This window comes from Berkeleyomyces rouxiae (assembly GCF_048999995.1).
Source record: "Berkeleyomyces rouxiae strain 22BRR77 chromosome Unknown BrBRR77_ptg000011l, whole genome shotgun sequence".
Taxonomy (NCBI): Eukaryota; Fungi; Ascomycota; class Sordariomycetes; order Microascales; family Ceratocystidaceae; genus Berkeleyomyces; species Berkeleyomyces rouxiae.
Genome location: NW_027396501.1, coordinates 316,914 through 340,367, shown reverse-complemented (window position 1 = coordinate 340,367; position 23,454 = coordinate 316,914). Strand labels below are relative to the sequence as shown.

The window sequence follows — 23,454 nt, the reverse complement described above, 5'->3', positions numbered from 1 at the left end:
ATCAACAGGATCGAGAACCTGCTCAGCGGTAGTGCGGTGAGCCCGCCGGTTCTCATTGCTTGCAGTGGAACGCAAAGCTTGAGACGACATTAGCCTAGAGGAACAAAGTGCTTCAACGAAATTAAAGGAGCTGGGACAGAGACAGTGCCATCAACTGACTGTCCACAGAAGAAGAGAAGTAGATTGAGAAATGGAATCAACTAAGAACCAGAAAGAGCCGAGTTATGACTAGCGGACGAAGAAGGTTGTGTAACAACAGCAGCGCTAGTATGATCATAGGAAGACGGGATATCGGCCGTAGTCGAGAGCCGGAACGAAAAGAAGAATAAGGTGTGCTAAAGAATAACAAAGAGTTGGAAGAATGTGTGAGTCTTTAAATGAAGCTTAACAAAATATTACGGATAGGGCCCAAGGAAACCATTAGGGTTCTAGAAAGCCAACGACTCAGGACAATGATAGGTTCCAGAGGTGGACAGTCAGGCCTGCGCGGATATACGGCCGGGAGGAGAGGATAGAACTCTCTAGGTCGTATGGTCGGTTTGAGGTAAAGAGGCACACTCAACTAATTGATCTTATAACACACGGAAGGGAATAAACAATCACAGGAACACTGAGGTAACGAAGACGACAGAAGGTACTGATGCAATGAAGGCTATCAAGAAACAAGTGATAATTAAAGATATAGTACTAAAGAAGAAGGTACTATCGAAGAAGTGATACTATAAACTAGTATACAAAGAAGAATGGCAAAAGGGGTGTATGTGATTGTTAAGCTTGGGGAGCAAGAGTTAACCTGATCACACAGGGCAGAAGGCAACGCTATTTAAGGCGTTGCAGATTCTGACAACAGAGATCTTCCCAAGCTAGAACCAAATCACAGATAACCGAAAGTGGGGACATACGTAACTCAACGTTACCAGACGCTACTATCAAACCGGATGTTAGTTCACGAGATAAACCAACACGGCAGCAGCAGAACTGAAAATCCCTCAAGACACCCAGGCAACGATATGTCGCGTTACAGCGATATCGGCCTAACAGGTGTGGGCCCCACGCTCAAACGCTGTTGACACAAAAGGAACGAGAATAGCAGTCAACTCAGAATAAGCTGCATCAACTGCAGAGTACCGAGTTACCTAATAGCGATGATCTATAGTGTGCAAGCCGGCCACACCCGAGTAGATAAACCGGAGTGACACCTCAAGGTTACACAGACCACCAAGTGGTATAACCGTATCATCATACGTCCTTGGAACATTAGCGTGACACAACGGAAGCGGGGTAAGGTGCCAGGCATAACCCTATGCAATGGCAATGGCAAGAATGGCTATTCATGACAGCTGGTCCCTCCCATGGCTCGCACTACCTGCGTACCATCGGTGGTGATCCAGTTCTCCGTGCTAAGGCGCCCAAGGTTTCCGGACCAAGATGGCTAACCTCGGCGTACTTCCAGATGAAGGTGGGTAAAGGCAACTTGTTGCCCTACCTGCTGCTCATCAAGAAGACGGACTCGGACCGGTGCCGCCGTTGTCAAGAACATGAAAGCGAGAGCGTTGAGCATGTGCTGCTGCACTGCGCCGCATTTTCTGCAGAGCGTCAAGAGATGGCCATGGCATTGAGTCCTAAGTCGCTAGATCTCCCGACGCTCTTCAATACGAATAACGGAACCGAGGTGCTGCTGAAGTTTGTTAGCAAGACGGGTTTTTGCACGAAGGCCTGGGTAGAAGGTGTGGGGACAAGAGAAAGTAGTGGTGGGAGGAGAGTGGAGGAAGTTGAGGAGTGAGGAGGAGTTGGTGCTTGTGTCTTTGGACAAATTACTGTGTCGAACACGACGTATTTCCTTTGTCGTTGAGTTTTGTTGGAGTTTGGATTTTGTTTTATTGTACCTTGCTATGTGTAGATTTACTGCACCTCGCCATAACCCTATCAGGTTCCATGCGAGTAATGAATAAAAAAAAAAAAAGAACAAGCCCGCTCGTTCCCCAACGAGTGGGGCCTTCCTTGGCAGATCAGCGAGTGTACCCTCGACTCCGCCACCCGTCTCCTCTGGCGTGACCGCCTGTGGATCCCGTACTACGAGCCCCTCCGCACTCGTATCATCCAGCAAGTCCACGACTCCACGCTCACCGGTCACCCTGGAGGATCAGCAACCCGTGATCTAGTCAGCCGCTCCTACGCTTGGCCTGGCCTCTCTGACGATGTCCGCCGCTTCGTTTTTTTTTTTTTTTTTTTTTATTCATTACTCGCATGGAACCTGACAGGGTTATGGCGAGGTGTATATTAATACTATACACGAATCAAGGTTTAACGGAATCTCAAACAAGCTAGCTACTACACATAATATACTCCAATCCCCTGGCAGGGAGGCAGTTACATCTAAGATCCCACAAATATAATCCCCAAGTTATGACAGAAAGGAAATACATGAATAGCTTTTGGTATGAATTTCCAACGAGCAGCACTAACCCCAAGTGCCCCAGTTAAGGTTGACTGCTCGTAGAAAATTGGCGTCACTGGTAGGAATCGAACCTACGACTTCTCGGTAGCCAACCGAAAAGCCTTGCCAGGTGCTATACCACTGCACCACAGCGACCGCCGCTTCGTTGGTAATTGCGACACTTGCGGTAAAAGCAAGATTTGGCGCGACCAGAAGCGTGGCCTCCTGAAGCCCCTGCCCGTCCCGGACCGTGCCTGGCAAGAACTCGCCATGGATTTCATCGTCGGTCTCCCTGAGTCCGAAGGCTGCACTACTATCTTAGGTATTACAGACCGGCTGTCAAAGAGTAAAATCTTGATACCGCTGAAATCGTATACTGCCTCTGACGTAGCCAGAGCCTTCATCACACACGTCTTTGCCCACCATGGTCTACCCCGCGCCATCACGTCCGACCGAGGTCCCCAGTTCACCGGTTTATTCTGGACAGAAGTCTGTCGCCAGCTCTCCATCACCCGCCGCCTCTCCACTGCGTTCCATCCCGAGACCGACGGCGCCCAAGAGCGCTCCAACCAGGAGATCGAGACCTACCTCCGTGCCTTCACTGTTTTCCTGCAAGACGACTGGGCTGCACTTCTCCCCCAAGCCCAGGTCGCCCTGAACAATCGCACCGCTACTGCCACTGGCCTTTCCCCTTTTTTCTTCACCCATGGTTACAACATTGACCCCCTTGACATGACTACCGACCACGAACCAGGCTCCACCGTTTCCCCCGCCACTGCCGGCCACAACTGGCTCGCCAAGCACCGCGACGCAACCGCGTTCGCCCAGGCCTCCATGGCATTCGCCCTTGAAACACAGGAACGACATGCCAACCGGGGACGCCAGGCAGCGGAAGCTTTCAAAGTCGGCGACCGAGTCTACCTGCGTCTGCGCAACGTGCGCACCATCCGCCCCTCGAAGACACTCGACTGGCTTGCCTTGCCCTACCGCGTTATCCAAGTCGTCGGTACGCACGCTGTCAAACTAGACACGCCCACCGGTATCCACCCCGTCTTCCACGTGAGTCTTGTCCGCCGCGCCCGTGATGACCCTCTGCCTTCCCAAGTCTTAGCCAACCCGGAACCACCTGCAATCGCGCCCGAAGAAGCCTCCGGCGATTTAGTGGCTGGCGAGTACCTTGTCGACGAGATCCTACAACACAAGGTCGTCGACAAACGTCACAAAGTGCTCGTCCAGTGGACTGGATGGGCAGAGCCAACATGGGAACCCTTGTCACACGTCCTAGACACAGCAGCGCTCGAGAGATACGAGCAGACCCACGAGTGCCCCTGGAAGTTGCCAGCAGTCCCCCGGAGGAGAGGGAGGAGGAGGCGATTGTAACGATCTATGGATCGAGGTAGGCTCAGGCTCCGCCCTCACCGCCGTTTACACCGCCGTCCACACCGCCTTGCACACCGCCGTTACTCACCGCCTGCCAAACCCGTGTGCACACCGTCGTTGTCAAGGGTACGCGTCATACCTCTACCGCGCGTATATAGATAGTGTTGTTTCCGCCCGTTTTCTTGTACATTAGTCTTTTCTCTTTATCTGTTTCTTAATTTATTTCTGCTGTTCTAAAAGCGTTCTCCTTTAGACCGTAAAGCCTTACACTTCGTACCTTTTCCTCGTTACCACCCGCCACCTGTACATCGTTTCTCTCTGTTCCTCTTTTGTTCCACCGTCACATGCCCTACTGTGCACCTACCACCGACCCCGACTCTGACACCACTTCCAACAACACCGTCTTCTTCGACTCTGAGCCTCCTCCGACAGCCATGTCCGATCCTACTGTCCCTGTTCCAGCCCCGGCGGCCCCGTCGCTTCAAGATCTGCTGCAAGCCATCCAGCAGCTCAACGAGAAGCACGACCACGCGCAACAACAATTGCGCGACGAGTTCAACAGTGGCCAACAAAAACGAGATCAGGCCATCGCCGATCTCCAAGCTTTTGCCCGTGCTGCCACCGCTACTTCCGCTCCCGCCGTCGTCCCTGCGTCCCCTGTCCCCACTGCTGTCCCCGCTGCTCCCGTGCCCGTTGCAACTACGGAAAGAAACCTCGAACCGAGGAAGCGTGCCCTCCCGGATATCGCCTTGTTTTCTGGCCAACGCTCTGCCTACCGCGTCTGGGCCCTGAGTGCCCGCTCCAAGCTTGCACTGGACAGCGAGTCAATCGGTGACCACCGCAAGCAATACGCGTACCTTTTTGCGCGTATGACGGTAGAAGCCCAGAACCTCGTCGTGGCGTACTTCGAGCAGGGCTTGCTGAACGACACCGGGCCCCACCAGTTCCTGGAGTACTTGGACTCCATATTCATCGACCCCTTTGCTGCTGACCGTGCTCTCTTCCACCTGGACAACATGCGCCAGGGACCCTCTGAACCCTTCGCCTTGTTCCTGCCCCGCTTCGAAAAAGTCCTCCAGGACGCCAACATCATTGGCGACCGCAACCGCATTTCGAAGTTGCAAACCGCCATGGCGCCTGCCCTCCGACAAGCGATGGTCTATGTCAACGTCCCCGCGACGTACCCTGAATTTACCAACTGCATGCAAAACGTCGCTTCCAAGGCTGAGCAATTCCTACCTCGTCCCCGCCGCGGCCACTACTCCGCTTTCACTGATAACACGACCTACTCTCCGTACGCTGCCCACCCTGTTTCCCCTGCTCCTGCTGGCCCTTTTGTTTCCTCCGTTCCCCCGTCGGCTGCTGCTCGTCACCCCGATGCTATGGATTGGACTCCCACTGTCACTGCCACGGCCCTTCAGCCCCTGACCGACGAGGAACGCGAGCGCCTCCGCCGCAACCGCGCCTGCTTCCGCTGCCGCCAGACTGGCCATCTGCGCCAGAACTGTCCACTGAACTTTGTCCCCACTACTACCGTCCCTGTCCGCTCCACCAACCTTCCCCAGCTTGCTGCGCCGACCCCAGCTCTGCCCCTGCCTGTGCCCACGCCCGCGTCCCGCGACATGTCGGGAAATGGAGAGCTCTAGGCGAACGTCGCCGTCTAGAGCCCCAAGGAGAGAAGATCGCTCGGGAGGAAATGGGGGCTAGAGGTACCTATATAGATGTTGTTCTCAATAAAACTTGTTCTACCTCTGCCTTCGTCGACTCCGGTTGCCTGTGTCTTGCCACCGTCTCTCCGCGCACCGCCACCCGCGCCCACGCTACTATCCTGCCCATCTGCCCTCGTCCAATTGCTCAAGTAGTTAATGACCAAAACCCACCCGTCATCGATCAAGTCGCCGTTTTTGACCTTGGTCTCGGAGGATTGGACGAGAAACTCTACGCTTACATCGTCCCTGGTCAGACTGAGGACCTCATCCTGGGTCAAGTGTTACGGGTCGTGGACCCGATGTTGGATCATCTTTGGGCTGATCCATGTTGACCCACTTTTTGTGTGATTTGAAGTTGGGTCCACTTTCGGGTTAGGGTTTGTGGACCCACTTTTACTCGACCAGGGTGCGACCCACTTTTTGTGTCACAAGGGTCGGGACCCACTTTTATGTGCACGGATGTTGTTCCACTTTTATTGTACAGGGGTCATAGGGCTGGTTGCCCTGGTGGGGCGCACACAACTGGATTGTCGAACGCCTATAAAGCAGAGCCAGTTCCCCCATCTTTAGTTTAGATTTTCTTCTTCCTTTTCTTTCTTTTCTTCCCTATGTTAAAGATAATAAACAGCATTTGGTCATAACTATGAGATTTTCTCATACTTAGTGAAACCCGTCACATATTATCTTTAACATCTTCTTGAGTTTTCTCACGATCCCCTGGAGTTACGGGATCCGTTCAAGAAGTTTTACACACAGTTTTCATCCCTCTATTTGGATATGTTCCTATCCCTGTTCTACCTGTTTGTTTTTATCCTATTTGGGCAAGTGCAATCTTATGCCATGTTGAGCCCTAGGACCCCCAGTTTTCCGCCTTTCCTCCCCGCCACGTTGCCACCCCAGGTCGCCACCATGCCCCAGCAGACCGAAGTCAACCCGCAGCCTGATGTTACCACGTTCCAGTTGTTACAGTCAGTGCATCAGCTGTTATCGAGCCAACAATGTTCCCCCTCTCCCACACACAATATCTCATGGCCCCAGTGGGATGGTCAGCCCTCTTCGTTCAAGCGTTTCTTCAATCAACTGAAGCTTAGAGCCCGGATCAGCCATCGCCACCGCCTCACTCCCAGCGAAATATGTTTCGAAATCTTTATGAGTATTCCCCAAAGCCAGCAGCCACGTTTGGATCTTTGGCTCGATCAAGGGGAAGCTCACGACTGGGACTGGGAGAAGCTTTTAGAACACATCAACGACCAGTTCACCGACAAGCAAGCTGTGATGAAGGCAGGTCAGAAGTTGATGACCATGAGAATGGGAGAAGCGCAGACTTTCAACGCGTTTCTGCAAGACTACGAATATTCGCTGAGCGCCTGTGGAGGTTGGCATTGGCCCGACAGATGCAAGATCCTATTCATAGATGCGGCCCTCAACGACACATTACAGTACCACCTCACTCCGAAGAAGTTACCCGACGACGATTACAACAAGTGGGTGACGAAAGTACGGACTATAGCTGGAAGAGTTGAGTGCTTGCCGCAATACGAAGCAAGATATAGAGAAGGATCTAGCAGCACGTGGTATGTGCAACAGCCAGTCGACCAAGAGGAGTTCCCGATCCCTGAAGCCGCGGAAGAATCGACAGACGAAGAAGACACCGAAGACGGACCCGAAGTACAGGTCCGGAAAGTACAGTTTCAGCAGAAGTCAGAAGTAGCAGCGTTGATCTCCCAGTTGGAGACCGCTGCCAAGATTATAGAAAAGAAGAGCCAGCAGAAGTTTGCTGAACCCCCGAAGCCACGAGCGCCATGGAGAGCGCAATCTGATATCGAAAAGGCACGACTACGACAAGCCTGTTTCCGTTGTTTAGAGCAGGGCCATCGTTCGTTTAGGTGCCCGAAGTTTCGCCCAGCAGAATCGCCCGCAGAAGTACATGCAACGACAACCCCGGAGAACCACAGTATCGACAAGAAGGTTACCAGGAGAGAATCCCCCACGAAGGACCGGCATGAACCTATTTCGCCACGAAAGACAAAGATTACGGATGCCCCCAAACAAGCGATTTCCCAGATGCATTCGTCCCCGTTCCTGATCGAAGCTTTTATCGACAACTCCTTCTACTGTGACGCCTTGTTCGATAGCGGATGCCTAGTAACGTCAGCCTTCAACGAATCGTTGGTGAAAAAGAAAGGCTTGCAACGGATGCCGATAACGAAGCGTGAGCTACGGTTAGCCGAGAATGACGAAAAGAAGAGATGGATTTCGGAAATTGCCTTTTGTGAGCTCGACATCGACGGACGCAAAGAAACAGTCTATGGTTACGTTATCCCCAATCTAGCTTACGACATGATTTTGGGAAAGCCATGGATGGAGCGCAACGATGTCGTTTATTTGGCCAAGGAACGAGTTATTCGTCTAGGTTCCGGAGCTGACGCCCTTATGGTTCGAGAGAAAGGTTGGCTCGACGCGCATGTTCCAGGCGCAAAGGCAAACATGGTTATGGCCTCTGTTTTCGCCGCTGAGATTCGCCATAGCAAGAAAAAGAAGGAAGAGATCCAGGTTTTCGCCGCCACGATCCACGACATCAACAAGGCTCTTGAAGTTAAGCGTCGCATGACCCTAGGAGAGATTACCGAGCAGCTTCCCGAAGAACTGAAGCACCTCGGCCACGTGTTTTTAGACGATGAGAAACGAGATTTGCCGCCCAACCGCCCCGGTATCGACCACGCTATCAAGTTGACAAAGGACAACAACGGCAAAGAGAAAGAAGTCCCGTGGGGCCCGCTGTACGGTATGTCTCGAGACGAACTCTTGGTCCTGCGCAAAACACTTTCGGATCACTTGGACAAGAATTGGATCATAGTCGCTGTGGTGCAGTGGTATAGCACCTGGCAAGGCTTTTCGGTTGGCTACCGAGAAGTCGTAGGTTCGATTCCTACCAGTGACGCCAATTTTCTACGAGCAGTCAACCTTAACTGGGGCACTTGGGGTTAGTGCTGCTCGTTGGAAATTCATACCAAAAGCTATTCATGTATTTCCTTTCTGTCATAACTTGGGGATTATATTTGTGGGATCTTAGATGTAACTGCCTCCCTGCCAGGGGATTGGAGTATATTATGTGTAGTAGCTAGCTTGTTTGAGATTCCGTTAAACCTTGATTCGTGTATAGTATTAATATACACCTCGCCATAACCCTGTCAGGTTCCATGCGAGTAATGAATAAAAAAAAAAAAAAAAAAAGAAGACCACCACCAGGTTTCTTCACGAAGATGACGGGGGCACCGCCTTCAGCACTACTAGCTCGGATAAAGCCAGCGTCCAGCAGGTCGTAGAGGGTTTTCCGGAGGAGCAGCAGTTCTTCTCGGCTCATTGAGTACAGAGGACACGAGGGCGAGGACAAGCCTGGTTTAAGGCGGATCTCTGTATCAATTCCAGGGCGGTTCGGGGGAAGCTCAGAAGCTTTCTTCCTATCGAAGGCGTCGATGACGGGAAGAAGCCACTCGGGACAGTTGGCACGGGGGTCGGTGTAGATCTTGGCTTTGAGAGCTTTCTCAATGTCATGGAGCGTGGCGGAGAAAATGCGGACATTGGGAGAGCGTCGGGCTCTCAACTGGAAGGCACGGATGGCGCGGGCGGAGACGGGGAGAACGTTGGGGTCAGCGGTGGTTGTAGTCAGGCGAAGAGGCGTGGGCAGGCGGATGAATACTTCGTTTTGCGCGGGGCGAAGGGAAGCATCGTGTTTGGCAATCCATCCTTGACCGAGGATAAGGTCTTCAGACTGACCGGGGACGATGTAGGCGTAGAGTTTCTCGTCCAATCCTCCGAGACCAAGATCGAAGACAGCAACTTGGTCTATGACGGGTGGATTTCGGTCATCAACTACTTGAGCAATTGGACGAGGGCAGATGGGCAGGATGGCAGCGTGGGCGCGGGTAGCGGTGCGCGGAGAGACAGTGGCAAGACACAGGCAACCGGAGTCGACGAAGGCAGAGGTAGAACAAGTTTTATTTAGAACAACATCTATATAAGTACCCCTAGCCCCCATTTCCTCCCGAGCGATCTTCTCTCCTTGGGGCTCTAGACGGCGACGTTCGCCTAGAGCTCTCCATTTCCCGACATGTCGCGGGGCACGGGCGTGGGCGCAGGCGCGGGCAGAGGCAGAGGCAGAGGCAGAGCCGGGGTCGGCATAGCAGGCTGGTAAAGGTTGGCGGAGCGGACAGGGACAGTGGTAGTAGGAGCAAAGTTTAGCGGGCAGTTCTGGCGCAGATGGCCAGTCTGCCGGCAGCGGAAGCAGGCGCGGTTGCGGCGAAGGCGCTCGCGCTCCTCGTCGGTCAATGGCTTCAGGGCCGTGGTGGTGATGGTGGGGGTCCAGTCCATGGCGTCGGGGTGGCGGACAGGTGCAGGGTTGGCAGGGAAGGACGGGGTTATCCTGCTGGAAGAACGCTCGAGGACGTTGCATTCCTCCAGCTTGGAAGAGACGGTAAACAACTGTTACGGGTTGAGAACCCGTGGTTGGATCAGACAGAGCTGATCCAGTGCTTTCGAATGCAGGTCGTTTCACCGAATTTGGACAAGGTTTCGGATGAACTTCGGCAACTCTTCGGAGGCTTCGGAGAGCTCGGACCGGGTCGGACTTGAGGTCCGTGGGTAGGATTCGCCTAATCCGGCAGGATGCAAAAAGGTCCGAAGTGTTCCGAGGGAAACTGAGGGATTCCGACGGGATCGGAGCTAACCTCGAGTTATCGCCGAAAACTCGGACATAAGGAGCTCACGGAGGGATATTGAGCCGATCGGGAACTTGCATTTGTAAGCACAAAAATGTCTATATAGTAGACCCAAATCCGCTGTTTAGTTTAGTCTTTCTTCTTCCTTTTTCTCTCCATCAAAAGATAATAAACAGCATTCTGGTCATAACTGCAAGACTCTCTTGTACTTAGTGAACCGCTCACATATTATCTTTTGATCCTTTATTGTTTCTTAGAAGTTTGTGAGGAAACTTCATTGCCCCCTATTGTTTCTTAGAAGTTTGTGAGGAAACTTCATTGCCCCCTATTGTTTCTTAGAAGTTTGTGAGGAAACTTCATCACCCCCTATTGTTTCTTAGAAGTTTGTGAGGAAACTTCATCACCCCCTATTGTTTCTTAGAAGTTTGTGAGGAAACTTCATCACCCCCTATTGTTTCTTAGAAGTTTGTGAGGAAACTTCATCACCCCCTATTGTTTCTTAGAAGTTTGTGAGGAAACTTCATCGCCCTCCTACCGCGCCATACTTGACGAATGAAGTACGGCATCACATCAAGCCCCCGCAGTACAAGCCCCGTACAGCCACCCTCGCCCTCATTCTGGTCCGCATCCGAAGACAACGCGTCCCCTATACGCCGTCGAGCCAGAATGAGTAACGACAAGATGGAAGATGTTCTGGCTGGACTTGCGCTTGACCAGCCTGGCCCCTCCCGGCAACAAGCCGAGGCGCCCCCACAGCAGAGTTCAGACACCCCAGGATTGGAGGTGTTCACTCCGGAGCAACTGAGAGTGATCCAGATGTTGCTACGAAGCCAAGTCCTGTTACAGGCAACCGCCCCCCCGGCACCTGCACCTGCCCCGGTAGCCCCTACCCCGGCGCCAGTACGTACCCCGGGCCCCTTCGCCCCGATGATCGACCATCGGTACAACGCAAAATGGCCGGAGTGGGACGGAAAGACAGCGTCGTTCCCGCGATTCTTCAAACAGTTGAAGGCCCGAGCTCAGATCGAATCACAAGTCGTTGGCTCCTCCCAGGCAATTTGCCTAAGTGTTTTCATGGCCATTCCCACAGAGCAACAGGCCAGAGTTGAACAGTGGTTCACTGACGGAGCCACTCATGGTTGGGATTGGGACGCCTACCTTGGCCATATCCATGACCAATTCGAAGACAAGGAGGCTATTCAGAAGGCGGGTCAAAAGCTTTTGACCATGCAGATGGGAAACCATCAGAGTTTTATATCGTTCTTGCAGGATTTCGAGCATCAAGTTGGCCTTTGTGGAGGTTTAGATTGGCCAGACCGTGTGAAGATCATGTACCTGAATTCCGCTATCAACCAAACGTTACAGGTACACCTCACGGCAAAAAACCTCCCCAACGATGATTACCCGCGTTGGGTTGAGAAGGTGAAGACGGTGGCTGGCCGAGTGGAAGCGTTGCCAGGATACCGGTCGAAGGACACGTCCAAGACCTCGACGTGGTACGCGAAAACTAGAGGTGGAGCAAGGTTCGCCGAAGTGGTGACCCCAAGTGTCGCAAACCAGCAGACGCGAATCGACAACGACGGAGACACCATGATGACAGGTGTCAACGCCCTCCAAGGCCGCGCCTCGAACAACTATGGACAACGCCCCCGAAAGTCCCGCGCCCCTTGGAGAACCCCGGCGGAGATAGAAACCGCTAGATCCAGCAACGCTTGTTTCCGCTGTCTTGCCAAGGGCCACCGATCCTTCGAATGCCCCAAGTTTGCCCCGGCCCGTGCGCCCGCAAGAGTGAACCGCACGACAATCCAACAAGCCCCCGAATCGATGGATGATGTGGCCGATGACCTTTCCGACGACGAGGAAAAAGAGTAGACTCTGGGAAAAGTCGCCCCCAGGGTCATAAGAAGAAGAGCCCCAACAATTGCGATGTTCCGCTCGATGTATTTAAAGATTTACACTCCACTCCGTTCCTAATTGAAGCATTTATTAACAATTCCTTTTACAGTGATGCTTTATTTGACAGTGGATGCCTTGTAACATCGGCGTTCAACGAGACTTTGGTGAGAAAGAAAGGGCTCCAGCGCATCCCGATAAGAAGACGGGAACTCAAGTTAGCCGAAAACGACGAAAAAAAAAGATGGATCTCAGAGATGGCGTTCTGCGATCTAGATATTGACGGCCGGACAGAAAGAATTTTCGGGTACGTCATCCCGAACCTAGCATACGACATGATTTTGGGAAAACCCTGGATGGAAAGGAATGACGTTGTCTACCTGGCGAAAGAACGAGTCATACGCCTCGGAAGCGAAGAAGATGCCCAAGTTGTGAGAGAAAAAGGATGGCTCGACGCCCATATAACAACCACAAAAGCGAGCATGGTGATGGCATCCGTCTTTGCTGCAGAAATCCGGCGCAGCAAGAAAAAGAATGAAGACATAGAGGTTTTTGCTGCCACCATCGAAGACATCAACAAGGCATTGCAAGTAAAACCTCGTGTTACCCTACAAGAGATCGACAAACGACTGCCTAGCGAACTCAAACACTTGGCAGAAGTGTTTTTAGACGACGAAAAGGACGACCAACCCCCGAACCGCCCCGGAATAGACCACGCTATCAACCTGACGAAAGACAAACAAGGGCGAGAGAACGAAGTCCCGTGGGGTCCCTTGTACAGCATGTCCCGCGACGAGCTGTTAGTCTTACGGAAAACCCTCTCGGACCATCTGGACAGGAATTGGATTCGAGCCAGCAGCTCTCCCGGCGGCGCGCCTGTTCTTTTCGTACGTAAGCCTGGAGGAGGGTTGCGCTTTTGCGTTGACTACCGCGGCATTAACGCCATTACTAAAAAAGACCGATACCCGCTTCCTTTGATCAGTGAGACACTACGAGCGTTGTCTAAGGCGAAGTACTTCACAAAGGTCGATGTTCGTGCCGCTTTCCACAAGATTCGCATAAAAGAGGGAGATGAATGGAAAACGGCCTTCCGCACACGTTTTGGACTTTTTGAATGGCTGGTGACGCCTTTTGGACTCACCGGAGCCCCTGCAACCTTTCAACGGTATATCAATTCAACCCTGCAAGAATATTTGGACGACTTCTGCTCCGCGTATATTGACGACGTCCTGATTTATACCGACGGCACCTACGCAGACCACATGGAAAAAGTCAACCTCGTCATCAAAAAATTGGGAAATGCAGGTCTCCGTTTAGACATCGACAAGTGCGAATTCGCAGTTTTTGAAACAAAGTACCTAGGTTTCATCATCCAAGCAGGCAAAGGTGTCAAAGTCGACCCAGCAAAGGTCGCTGCCATACGAGAATGGACGCCACCCACCAATGTCAAGGGCGTTCGAAGTTTTATAGGATTCGCAAATTTTTACCGCCAGTTTATCGATTCCTTCAGCGACGTGGCGGCTCCACTAGTCAGGCTAACGAAGAAAGGCACCGCATGGACCTGGGGCCCAGTCGAAGAACGAGCTTTCGAGACGCTGAAGAACCTTTTTATTACCGCCCCGGTTCTAGCGATGTGGGACGAAGACAGGAAGACGATCGTGGAATGCGACTGTTCTGGATGGGCCCTGGGAGGAACTCTATCCCAAGTGGACGACGAAGGCGAACTGCGCCCAGTAGCATTCTTTTCCAAGAAGCTGTCCCCTGCCGAGGTCAACTATGAGATTCACGACAAAGAGCTCCTGGCAGTTGTGAAGTGCTTGGAAGAGTGGAGGGGCGAATTGAAGAGTCTTGGCGCCCCCTTCAAAATATTGACCGACCACAAGAACCTGCAATACTTTATGACGACACGGAAACTTTCAGAGCGGCAGGTTCGGTGGTCCCAGAAGCTTTCAGAATACGACTTCCAGCTTGAGTTCCGATCAGGAAGCAAAAGTGGTAAACCCGACGCCCTGAGCAGACGAGAACAAGACATTCCTCAAGGCGAAGACGACGACAGGTTAAAATCTCGGATCATGAGACTTGTCAAGGACCATTGGGTGTCACCAGATGCAGCAGTAATGATGACCCCGGCCCACGTTACCCAACCCGCGGACCGGATCCCTAACGGTGCGCAGCTTTTCGCGCAACTCCACCTGCAGGAACTATGGGATACAGCTAAGACGAAGGATTCGGATATTGCACTCATGTACCAAGCGTTGGCCAGTGGCGAACGAAGTTTTCCTCCTACCATCTCGAGAAAAGTCACGATCTCTATAGCGGAATGCGAGTTCGACGAGCGCGGCGCTCTAGTATATCGGCACAAACTGTTCGTGCCTGACTGGGAACCATTGCGAACTGCGCTGATCCAGAAAACACACGACTCACATGTCACAGGACACCCAGGTCGAGACGGCACGCTTGCGATTCTGTCCCGGGAATTCTTTTGGCCTGGCATTTCAAGAGAGGTGCGCCAATTCTGCGCCAATTGTGACGTGTGTGGACGATCCAAAGTATGGCGAGAAAGAAAGAAGGGATTCTTACGACCACTGCCTATCCCTGAACGACCACACTCGGAACTCGGTATCGATTTTATGACGGAACTACCTGCACGAAAGACTGGCGACCCACGATACTTGATGGTCATTGTGGACCGACTTACTGGAGCTGTCAGCTTGGAGGCCATGACAACTATGGCAGCCGAAAAGTGTGCAGAGCGGTTCGTACACTGCCACTGGAAACACCACGGCTTCCCTCACGCCTTAACATCAGACCGTGGAAGCAATTGGACGAGCGAATTTTGGACCAAGTTGTGCGAACTGACAGGGATCGAACAGAGACTGTCAACTGCCTTCCACCCAGAAACCGACGGAGCGACAGAAAGGATGAACCAGGAAGTGTTGGCATACCTACGAGCATTCATTACCTATTCACAATACGACTGGCCCGACCTGCTACCATCCGCTATGTTAGCAATCAACAACCGAAACACTTCGACAGGAATGAGCCCCTTTTTCCTCACGCACGGCTACCATGTCAGTCCAATTCAGCAGGTCATCGCCGATCAGGCTCTTCACGGAGTTTTGGAGGCCACAGATGCGGAGAAGTTCGTTCAAAAGCTACGCGAAGGTTGGGAACTGGCACAAGCAGCAATGGCCACCCGTCAACAGGAAATGGAAGACCAGGCAAACAGATCACGTGGTGCCCAGGAACGCTTCGAAGTGGGTGACCTTGTATGGTTAAAACTCAAAAATATCAGCACTCCGCAACTGTTGAAGAAGCTTGCTTGGGCCAATGCCAAGTACCGCGTCACGAAAGTGGTTTCTCCCCATGTGGTCGAGCTTGATGTACCAACAAACATCCATCCCCGCTTCCATGTCGACCTCCTTAAACGAGCACCGAACAACCCGTTGCCCTCCCAAGAAACAGACGATGCCCAGCCTCCACACATTGAAGAGAACGACTACGGCGAGCCTGAATTTTTGGTCGAACAAATCCTGAGAAGTCGACGAAGACGCATTGGAAGGGGATTTCGAAGAGAACTACTGGTTAAATGGGTTGGATACGCAGAGCCCGATTGGAGACCACGAGCCGACTTTGAGGAGACTGAAGCACTGGACACCTTTGAAGCGAAGTTTGGAGACGACGATGACGTTGGTGAACCAGAGGCCGGTGCGCGGACAGGGCCACCCACACAGAGGAGAAGAGGGGGGTAATGTTACGGGTTGAGAACCCGTGGTTGGATCAGACAGAGCTGATCCAGTGCTTTCGAATGCAGGTCGTTTCACCGAATTTGGACAAGGTTTCGGATGAACTTCGGCAACTCTTCGGAGGCTTCGGAGAGCTCGGACCGGGTCGGACTTGAGGTCCGTGGGTAGGATTCGCCTAATCCGGCAGGATGCAAAAAGGTCCGAAGTGTTCCGAGGGAAACTGAGGGATTCCGACGGGATCGGAGCTAACCTCGAGTTATCGCCGAAAACTCGGACATAAGGAGCTCACGGAGGGATATTGAGCCGATCGGGAACTTGCATTTGTAAGCACAAAAATGTCTATATAGTAGACCCAAATCCGCTGTTTAGTTTAGTCTTTCTTCTTCCTTTTTCTCTCCATCAAAAGATAATAAACAGCATTCTGGTCATAACTGCAAGACTCTCTTGTACTTAGTGAACCGCTCACAACAACTCGGACTTGTAATCCTCGTAGGTGTAATCCGTCCTCGGGTTCGCCATGGCCCGACGCAGTTCTGGACAGAGGGCGGTGCGCAGGATAGAGATGCTGGCACGGTCGGAGTCAGTACCAGCTTCGCCGAGCAACTTCTCGAACTTGGGCAGGAAAAGAGCGAACGGCTCGTTATCCCGCTGGCGGAGGTTCTGGAGTTGCGTGGAGGCGCGCTCGGCAGCATACGGGTCGATGAACATTCTGTCCAGGTATGCGAGGAAAGTGGCAGCGGTGTAGCCCATCTCAAGGCCACGGGCAAAGTAAACAGCAACAAGGTTCTGGGCTTCGGTGGACATACGGGCAAAAAGATATGTGTACTGATCCCCATCGTCACCGATGGAGGGACCGTCACGCGCGATCTTTTGGCGGGCGTACATGGCCCAAACGCGGTACTCGGCTCTCTTGCCGCTGAACAGGGGAATGTCGGGAATCTTGGGCTTGGGGCGTTTGACAAAGGCGTCAGCTGTGGCAACGGGGACTATTACGGATAGGGCCCGAAGAAAGGATTAGGGTTCCGGGTACAGCCAACGACTCGGGACAATGATAGGTTCCTGAGGTGGACAGTCGGGCCTGTGGAGGAAGACGTCAGTTAGACAGAGTGCTAAGACGTATGGTCGGTTGAGATGAAGAGGCAACACACAACTTAGATGGCGATTCTGAGAATAGAGCGGCACAAAGAGGAAGGAGGAGGAACAATCACACACTTCAAAGAAGAAGAAAGGTTGAACTGCAAAGAAAGCAAGAACAGAATGGTATAAAGAAGAAGAAGAAGGTAAGCAAGTGCATGTGATTGTTAAGCTTGGAGAACAAGAGTAAACCTGATCAACTCAGGGCAGGAGACGACGATATTTATGTTGTCGGCGCTCCTGACAAAACTCTGTCTTCCCAAGCTAGAAACAATCAACATCTAACTACGAACAAAAAATAAGTCTCGTGTAAACAAGACGTAACAGGTTCGTAACAATCGAACCAGATAACAACCCCCACCTAAGCACGCAATGGCAATTGCAACAAGAAAACTCCGCAGCAGCAGAACAACGTCTATCAGAGCACCCGTGCTCAGCACATCCCACGACAACCTCATATCCGTTGATCAACTCACGATCTACACAGACCAACCTGTGCCATAAGCGCATCTTCATAGGTCGCCGACCTTCGGCGTTGTGGAAAAGAAGAGTGGGGTAGGTCTCATGCATAACCCTTAGCATGAGCAGTGTCAGGATAGCTATTCATGACAGTAGCCCCCCTTTTTATGACTGATTTCCACAGCAGTACTAAGATCGTCTGGCGTTAGGCATCCTCTTGTAGAATTCTGCAACCTTCTCAGGTGCATTGGCTAAATGGTCCAGAGGTTCCCAGGAGGGTCCATCATGTTCATAGCCCTCCCAAACTACTTGATATTGCAGAGGGCCACGCGAAGACACGCCTATAATTTCCTTGACCACAAATTCTTCCTCGCCATCTACTATGACGGGAGGAGGAGGAGGGTTTTTCTGGCCAGGAAGAGGATCCGACGCACATGGTTCCAGCAGACAAACGTGGAAGACGGGATGAACCTTCATAGTGGCAGGGAGTGCCAACTCGTAGGCATGCGAAGACACCTTCCGTAGAATCTTAAATGGGCCAAGCTTCTTGAAGTCCAACTTCTTTGAAGGACGAGTAGTTCGAATATTTCTACTCAAAAGCCACACTAAGTCCCCTTCTCGAAGGAGAGGGGCGGAAGATTTGTGTCGATTCGCGTACTCGGTCATCCGCTCACGGCTCCACGTAATTTCAGTCTTTAAAAACTGACAAATGTTGTCAAGCTCTTTAACAAAGTTCCGCAACGGGCCTTTTTCCACAGAGACTGGGAGCGACTCACGCCCACTTCTGGGGTGAAACCCGTGGTTCGCAAAGAAGGGCGTCAGCATAGTAGAACTGGACTCGGAGTCATTGTAAGAGAACTCCGCCAAGGGCAAAAGATCAGCCCAATTGTCCTGTCTATAGTAGGTGTAACCCCGCAGGTATTGCTCCAAAATAGAGTTCACACGCTCAGTCTGACCATCGGTCTGAGGGTGGAACGCAGTACTCAGATTTTGCTTTATGCCCAACAGTTTGGCTAAAGCCTTGGAAAAAGCCGACGTAAACAGACTACCCCTGTCGGACACAATGTCCAATGGCAGACCGTGGAGCCTATACACTGCTGACAAATAGAGCTTAGCAAAACCTGCAGCATCCAGCGAGGAATCGCAAGGTATAAAGTGAGCCATTTTGCTAAGCCTATCGACGACAACGAGAATCATGTCAAAAGAATTGGAGACCGGCAAGCCGGTGATAAAATCAAGGGACACAGATGTCCACCGAGCTTGCGGAATGGTCAGAGGTTTCAGTAGACCGTAGGGACTATGTCGCGCGGACTTGATCCGTTGGCAGACCTCACAATTTCGGATGTACCGGATGACATCACGACGCATCCCGGGCCACCAGTATTCCCGAACAAGAAGTTCAAAAGTGTTCTTTTGTCCAGGGTGTCCGCTAGGCATAATATCATGACAATTCTTCAATGCACGAACTCGTAGATCCTCGTTCGGCAAATATAGAAGGTCGTTGACAAACAAAAGACCGTCATTGTCAAGCCTGCAGACACTGAGGTCCACATCTGGAGGTTTGGTCGACTGGCCTCGAAGAGCAGAAATAACATCAAGAGCCCACTTGTCCGTGGATAGCGCGATTTTTACCTCGTCTACCAAAGACATGGTACCAATAAAATTTTCAGGGGGAATAATAGGAGCACACAGCTCTTTATCCTCCTCAGAAGAAGAAGAAACGAGGTCTTCGTAGCGTCTGGTCAGGGCATCAGCTCTAGAATTCAAGGAGCCAGGCCTATAAGTGATGACATAACGGTACTCGCTCAGTTCCATAGCCCACCTCGCTTGCCGTCTGTTCATGGCCGGAATTTGCTTAAGAACGGCTAAATTCCGATGGTCCGTCAATACCAGAACAGGTTTTTCCAGACTTTCAACCATGAATCGCCACGACTTTAGAGACTCCACAATGGCTAACAACTCCTTGTCACCTACGCCGTAGTTACACTGGGCAGGATTCATTTTTTGAGAGAAATAGGCCACGGGGTGTAGTAGAAGCCCCTTGTCAGTCGGGTGGTATTGAGACATGACGGCAGATATTACACGGTCAGACGCGTCTGTTTCAATAACAGTGTCCAACAGGTAATCAAAGTGCTTGAGGATAGGTTCAGAGCAGAAAAGGTCCTTCAGGGTGTGAAATGCTGCCTCACATTCAGAGGACCAGACAAAAGATTGCGTCTTTTTAGTCAACTCGAAGAGAGGTGTGCAGATTCTAGAGAAGTCACGGATGAACCTCCTATAGAAATTGGCAAAACCCAAAAAGGACTGGACTCCCTTAACAGTTCGGGGAGCCTCCCACTCACGGACAGCCGCAACTTTAGCGGGGTCCATCTTCAGAGCATCGGCTGAAATAACAAAGCCAACAAAGGTAGTTTCAGTCTTGTCGAATTCGCATTTTTCACCCTTGACAAACAGACTGGCCTGCGCTAATTTTAGCAGGACTTTGCGCACATGAACATCATGTTCCTCTTGGTTCAGAGAGAACACCAGGATATCATCCAAGTAACAGACACAGAATATGTCCAAATACTCCGACAAGACCTCGCTGACATATTTCTGACACGTGGCAGGAGCATTGGTGAGCCCAAACGGCATCACATTGTACTCAAAAATGCCATATCGAGTTCTGAAAGCTGTCTTGTATTCATCACCTTTCTTGATGCGAATCAAGTGGTACGCAGCTCTCAGATCCAGCTTTGTAAAAATGTTTCCCGTAGCCGCCGTGCGCAGTGATTCATTGATCCGAGGCAGAGGAGTTACGTCTTTGATGGTGATATCATTGACGGCTCGGAAATCAACACAGAATCGTAAACTGCCTGGCTTCCTAGCAAAAAGAATCGGGGAAGCCAGCGGCGAAGAGGAAGAGGAAATAAAGCCTTTAGCAAGCATGCCATCTAGATATTTTTTGACAGCCTGCAACTCGAGTGGAGTCATATCGTACAGCGGGGCCTTGGGGTATTTCGCATCGGGAACGAAGTTAATCGCATGATCAATGTCCCGGTGAGGTGGTAGTTGATCAGCACCTTCTCGAGAGAACAGAGGAAGTAGGTCATGGTATTTCTTCGGGATGCGTTCTTTTTTTTTTTTTTTTTATTCATTACTCGCATGGAACCTGACAGGGTTATGGCGAGGTGTATATTAATACTATACACGAATCAAGGTTTAACGGAATCTCAAACAAGCTAGCTACTACACATAATATACTCCAAACCCCTGGCAGGGAGGCAGTTACATCTAAGATCCCACAAATATAATCCCCAAGTTATGACAGAAAGGAAATACATGAATAGCTTTTGGTATGAATTTCCAACGAGCAGCACTAACCCCAAGTGCCCCAGTCAAGGTTGACTGCTCGTAGAAAATTGGCGTCACTGGTAGGAATCGAACCTACGACTTCTCGGTAGCTAACCGAAAAGCCTTGCCAGGTGCTATACCACTGCACCACAGCGACCGGGATGCGTTCAAGGAGCCGTGCATGCTCTTGTTCCGGAGTTAGGTCCTCCTGATTGAGATAATCCAGGACTTCCTGAGCGGTGACACGATAAATCTGTAGTTTCTCAGCTTTGGCAAAGCGATGCAAAGCCTGAGACGACACCGTCACACAGGAACAAGACACAGCTGACGATTGTGCAATAAAAGAAGGAAGGGGTGAAGTGGCTGAAGCAGGAGCAGATCCCTCAATCTGACTGCCAGCGGTAGAAGCAATATTTTTGTCGTTTTTTGTATAAGAAAAATCAAACGAAGCGCCAGAATCAGTAGAAGCAGTCGAAACAGAAGAAGAAGAAGAAGAAGAATCAGAAGCTGCCACAGCATTGCCATCGGCGGTAGAAGTAACCGATATCTTGAGCGTATTGGAAGGCCAAGAAATTTCCGGGTTATGGGCGTCGAGCCAGCATTTCCCCAGGATGATGTGGTAGCCCCCAAGCTTCGTGATTTGAAAAACCAAAGTTTCTGAATAATTAGGAAAAGAGAGGGACAAAGGAACTTGGTGGGTCACTTTACCCGCAGCAGTTTCACTACCATCAACAACATGGAGCGACTCGGCTCTGGCCTTGAGAACAGTAGGAATCTGATGCCTTGCTATAAATTCAGAATCCACAAAACAAGTTGTTGATCCCGAATCCACCATAGCGTAGGCCTCAATGGAATTATTCACTGTCACAGGAATAACCAGAGGGGGAGAGTTACCATAATCGATAGCATTATCAAGAGAACAAGTGCTGATTCTCAAGAGACCCTCATCAGCAGCGTCAGGGCTAGCCAGGACCAGAGGGGAATGGGTCGGTAGCCCTTCTAGTTTTTTGACGCATCAGGCGCAGGGGCCGTCGAGGGAGCCCGGGTAGAAGTGGAGGGAGAAGGGACAGTAGCTGCGCGAAGAGCAAGGTTGTTTTTGGGGCAAGCCTTTAGCATGTGGTCCTTTGCGCCACACTTCCAACAAACACCCTTTGCCATTTTGCCGTCAGCAGTCTTACGGAAGGGTAGACCGTTGGCATCGGGACCTGCAGAGGTACCCTTAGCTGGCTTGGTGTTGGGGACAGCTTTTTGGGCGCCAGCATTTCTCGAACGAGAATCTTGCTGAAAGGGGACCACACCAGGAGGCGGTTGGATTTTCCCGTTGTTTCCCCGGGTTCGGTTGTTGATCGTATTGTCCAGCGTGTTGCAGAAATTAGCGAACTGATCAAGCGTTCCCTTAGGGGCAGGATAGGTGTTCCAAGCCAGAGCGTCCTGTATGTGGGGCTTGAGGCCTCGCTGAAATAGTGCAATGGTGAAATCAGCGTCGGCCCAACCGAGTTTCTTCAACAGCGTTGTAAAAGCAGAGTGATAGGCAGTACAAGTACCTGTCTGCTTTAAGTCGAAGATCTGCTGGGTCGCAGTCATGCGCCAGTCAGGGTCATCGAAAGCCTCAGCTAACGATTTCATAAAATCGTCGTACGTTTCAAAGTTCATGTGTCCAGTGGCCGGGTCCATCCGAGGCATGGCCCAATCCAGAGCGCCATCTCTAAGGTAGGAGAAGGCAGTCATCAGCTTGCGCTGCTCCGTGCGGTGGTGCTTGGGTGCAGCAGCAAATTTGACCGCAAGTTGCCTCTGGAACGCCTGGAAGCCTTGCTGATTGCCATCATAGGGCACGACATCAAGATGCTTGTCGGCCTCTTTCAACGGATCGGCATCCTCTTCCCGTTTGACTCGGGGAAGAGACTCAAGGGAGTTGAAGCGGGCTTCAGCGCCAGCCTGGAACGCAGCCCAGTAAACCTGAGCCGCATCAGGAACAGAGCCAACGGGGATGGGCGGGGCACCATCGTCGGTGCGCAGACCAGACATGTAAGCCGCCACAATAGCCATTTTGATCTCAGCACTGAACTCCCTAGGAAGGGCACCGAGATGCCAGTTCTCAGGAGTTCGGTCAGGAATCGACAGGAGGAACGTATTGAGATGCTCGATCATTTCGCGAGTGAGGGCCATTGCGAGTTGAAACGTAATAGAGAGGGAAAAATAAATGAGGAGAGAAAAAAGTGCCAAAGAGAGCCAAAGTTGTAATAGCGTCGGGTCTTCAAATGAAGCTTAACAAAATATTACGGATAGGGCCCGAAGAAAGGATTAGGGTTCCGGGTACAGCCAACGACTCGGGACAATGATAGGTTCCTGAGGTGGACAGTCGGGCCTGTGGAGGAAGACGTCAGTTAGACAGAGTGCTAAGACGTATGGTCGGTTGAGATGAAGAGGCAACACACAACTTAGATGGCTATTCTGAGAATAGAGCGGCACAAAGAGGAAGGAGGAGGAACAATCACACACTTCAAAGAAGAAGAAAGGTTGAACTGCAAAGAAAGCAAGAACAGAATGGTATAAAGAAGAAGAAGAAGGTAAGCAAGTGCATGTGATTGTTAAGCTTGGAGAACAAGAGTAAACCTGATCAACTCAGGGCAGGAGACGACGATATT

The 23,454-nt window shown here is 51.5% G+C and overlaps 9 protein-coding genes across 9 annotated transcripts; 5 read left to right on the top strand and 4 right to left on the bottom strand.

Annotated features, from left to right (window-relative positions):
* Positions 1 to 1,303: 1,303 nt before the first annotated feature.
* BROUX77_007147 (uncharacterized protein) lies at positions 1,304 to 3,817 on the top strand (the record flags this gene model as incomplete). The annotated part of the gene is made up of 2 exons (XM_073752211.1): positions 1,304 to 1,687; positions 2,501 to 3,817. 2 exons carry the CDS (start codon positions 1,304 to 1,306, stop codon positions 3,815 to 3,817), a joined length of 1,701 nt encoding a protein of 566 aa, XP_073602558.1.
* Positions 3,818 to 4,161: 344 nt separating this feature from the next.
* On the top strand, positions 4,162 to 5,463 carry BROUX77_007146 (uncharacterized protein; the record flags this gene model as incomplete). Its single annotated transcript, XM_073752210.1, has 1 exon — positions 4,162 to 5,463. One exon carries the CDS (start codon positions 4,162 to 4,164, stop codon positions 5,461 to 5,463), a length of 1,302 nt encoding a protein of 433 aa, XP_073602557.1.
* A 972-nt stretch (positions 5,464 to 6,435) lies between these two features.
* On the top strand, positions 6,436 to 8,514 carry BROUX77_007145 (uncharacterized protein; the record flags this gene model as incomplete). The annotated part of the gene is made up of 1 exon (XM_073752208.1): positions 6,436 to 8,514. One exon carries the CDS (start codon positions 6,436 to 6,438, stop codon positions 8,512 to 8,514), a length of 2,079 nt encoding a protein of 692 aa, XP_073602556.1.
* An 81-nt stretch (positions 8,515 to 8,595) lies between these two features.
* On the bottom strand, positions 8,596 to 9,565 carry BROUX77_007144 (uncharacterized protein; the record flags this gene model as incomplete). The annotated part of the gene is made up of 2 exons (XM_073752207.1): positions 8,596 to 8,613; positions 8,786 to 9,565. 2 exons carry the CDS (start codon positions 9,563 to 9,565, stop codon positions 8,596 to 8,598), a joined length of 798 nt encoding a protein of 265 aa, XP_073602555.1.
* A 50-nt stretch (positions 9,566 to 9,615) lies between these two features.
* On the bottom strand, positions 9,616 to 9,897 carry BROUX77_007143 (uncharacterized protein; the record flags this gene model as incomplete). The annotated part of the gene is made up of 1 exon (XM_073752206.1): positions 9,616 to 9,897. The coding sequence occupies one exon, from the start codon at positions 9,895 to 9,897 to the stop codon at positions 9,616 to 9,618; it is 282 nt and encodes a 93-aa protein (XP_073602554.1).
* An 899-nt stretch (positions 9,898 to 10,796) lies between these two features.
* BROUX77_007142 (uncharacterized protein) lies at positions 10,797 to 12,116 on the top strand (the record flags this gene model as incomplete). Its single annotated transcript, XM_073752205.1, has 1 exon — positions 10,797 to 12,116. The coding sequence occupies one exon, from the start codon at positions 10,797 to 10,799 to the stop codon at positions 12,114 to 12,116; it is 1,320 nt and encodes a 439-aa protein (XP_073602553.1).
* A 503-nt stretch (positions 12,117 to 12,619) lies between these two features.
* BROUX77_007141 (uncharacterized protein) lies at positions 12,620 to 15,889 on the top strand (the record flags this gene model as incomplete). Its single annotated transcript, XM_073752204.1, has 1 exon — positions 12,620 to 15,889. One exon carries the CDS (start codon positions 12,620 to 12,622, stop codon positions 15,887 to 15,889), a length of 3,270 nt encoding a protein of 1,089 aa, XP_073602552.1.
* A 456-nt stretch (positions 15,890 to 16,345) lies between these two features.
* Positions 16,346 to 20,404, bottom strand: BROUX77_007140 (uncharacterized protein; the record flags this gene model as incomplete). Its single annotated transcript, XM_073752203.1, has 2 exons — positions 16,346 to 16,869; positions 17,911 to 20,404. The coding sequence occupies 2 exons, from the start codon at positions 20,402 to 20,404 to the stop codon at positions 16,346 to 16,348; spliced, it is 3,018 nt and encodes a 1,005-aa protein (XP_073602551.1).
* A 1,404-nt stretch (positions 20,405 to 21,808) lies between these two features.
* On the bottom strand, positions 21,809 to 22,975 carry BROUX77_007139 (uncharacterized protein; the record flags this gene model as incomplete). Its single annotated transcript, XM_073752202.1, has 1 exon — positions 21,809 to 22,975. One exon carries the CDS (start codon positions 22,973 to 22,975, stop codon positions 21,809 to 21,811), a length of 1,167 nt encoding a protein of 388 aa, XP_073602550.1.
* Between the last annotated feature and the right edge of the window lie 479 nt (positions 22,976 to 23,454).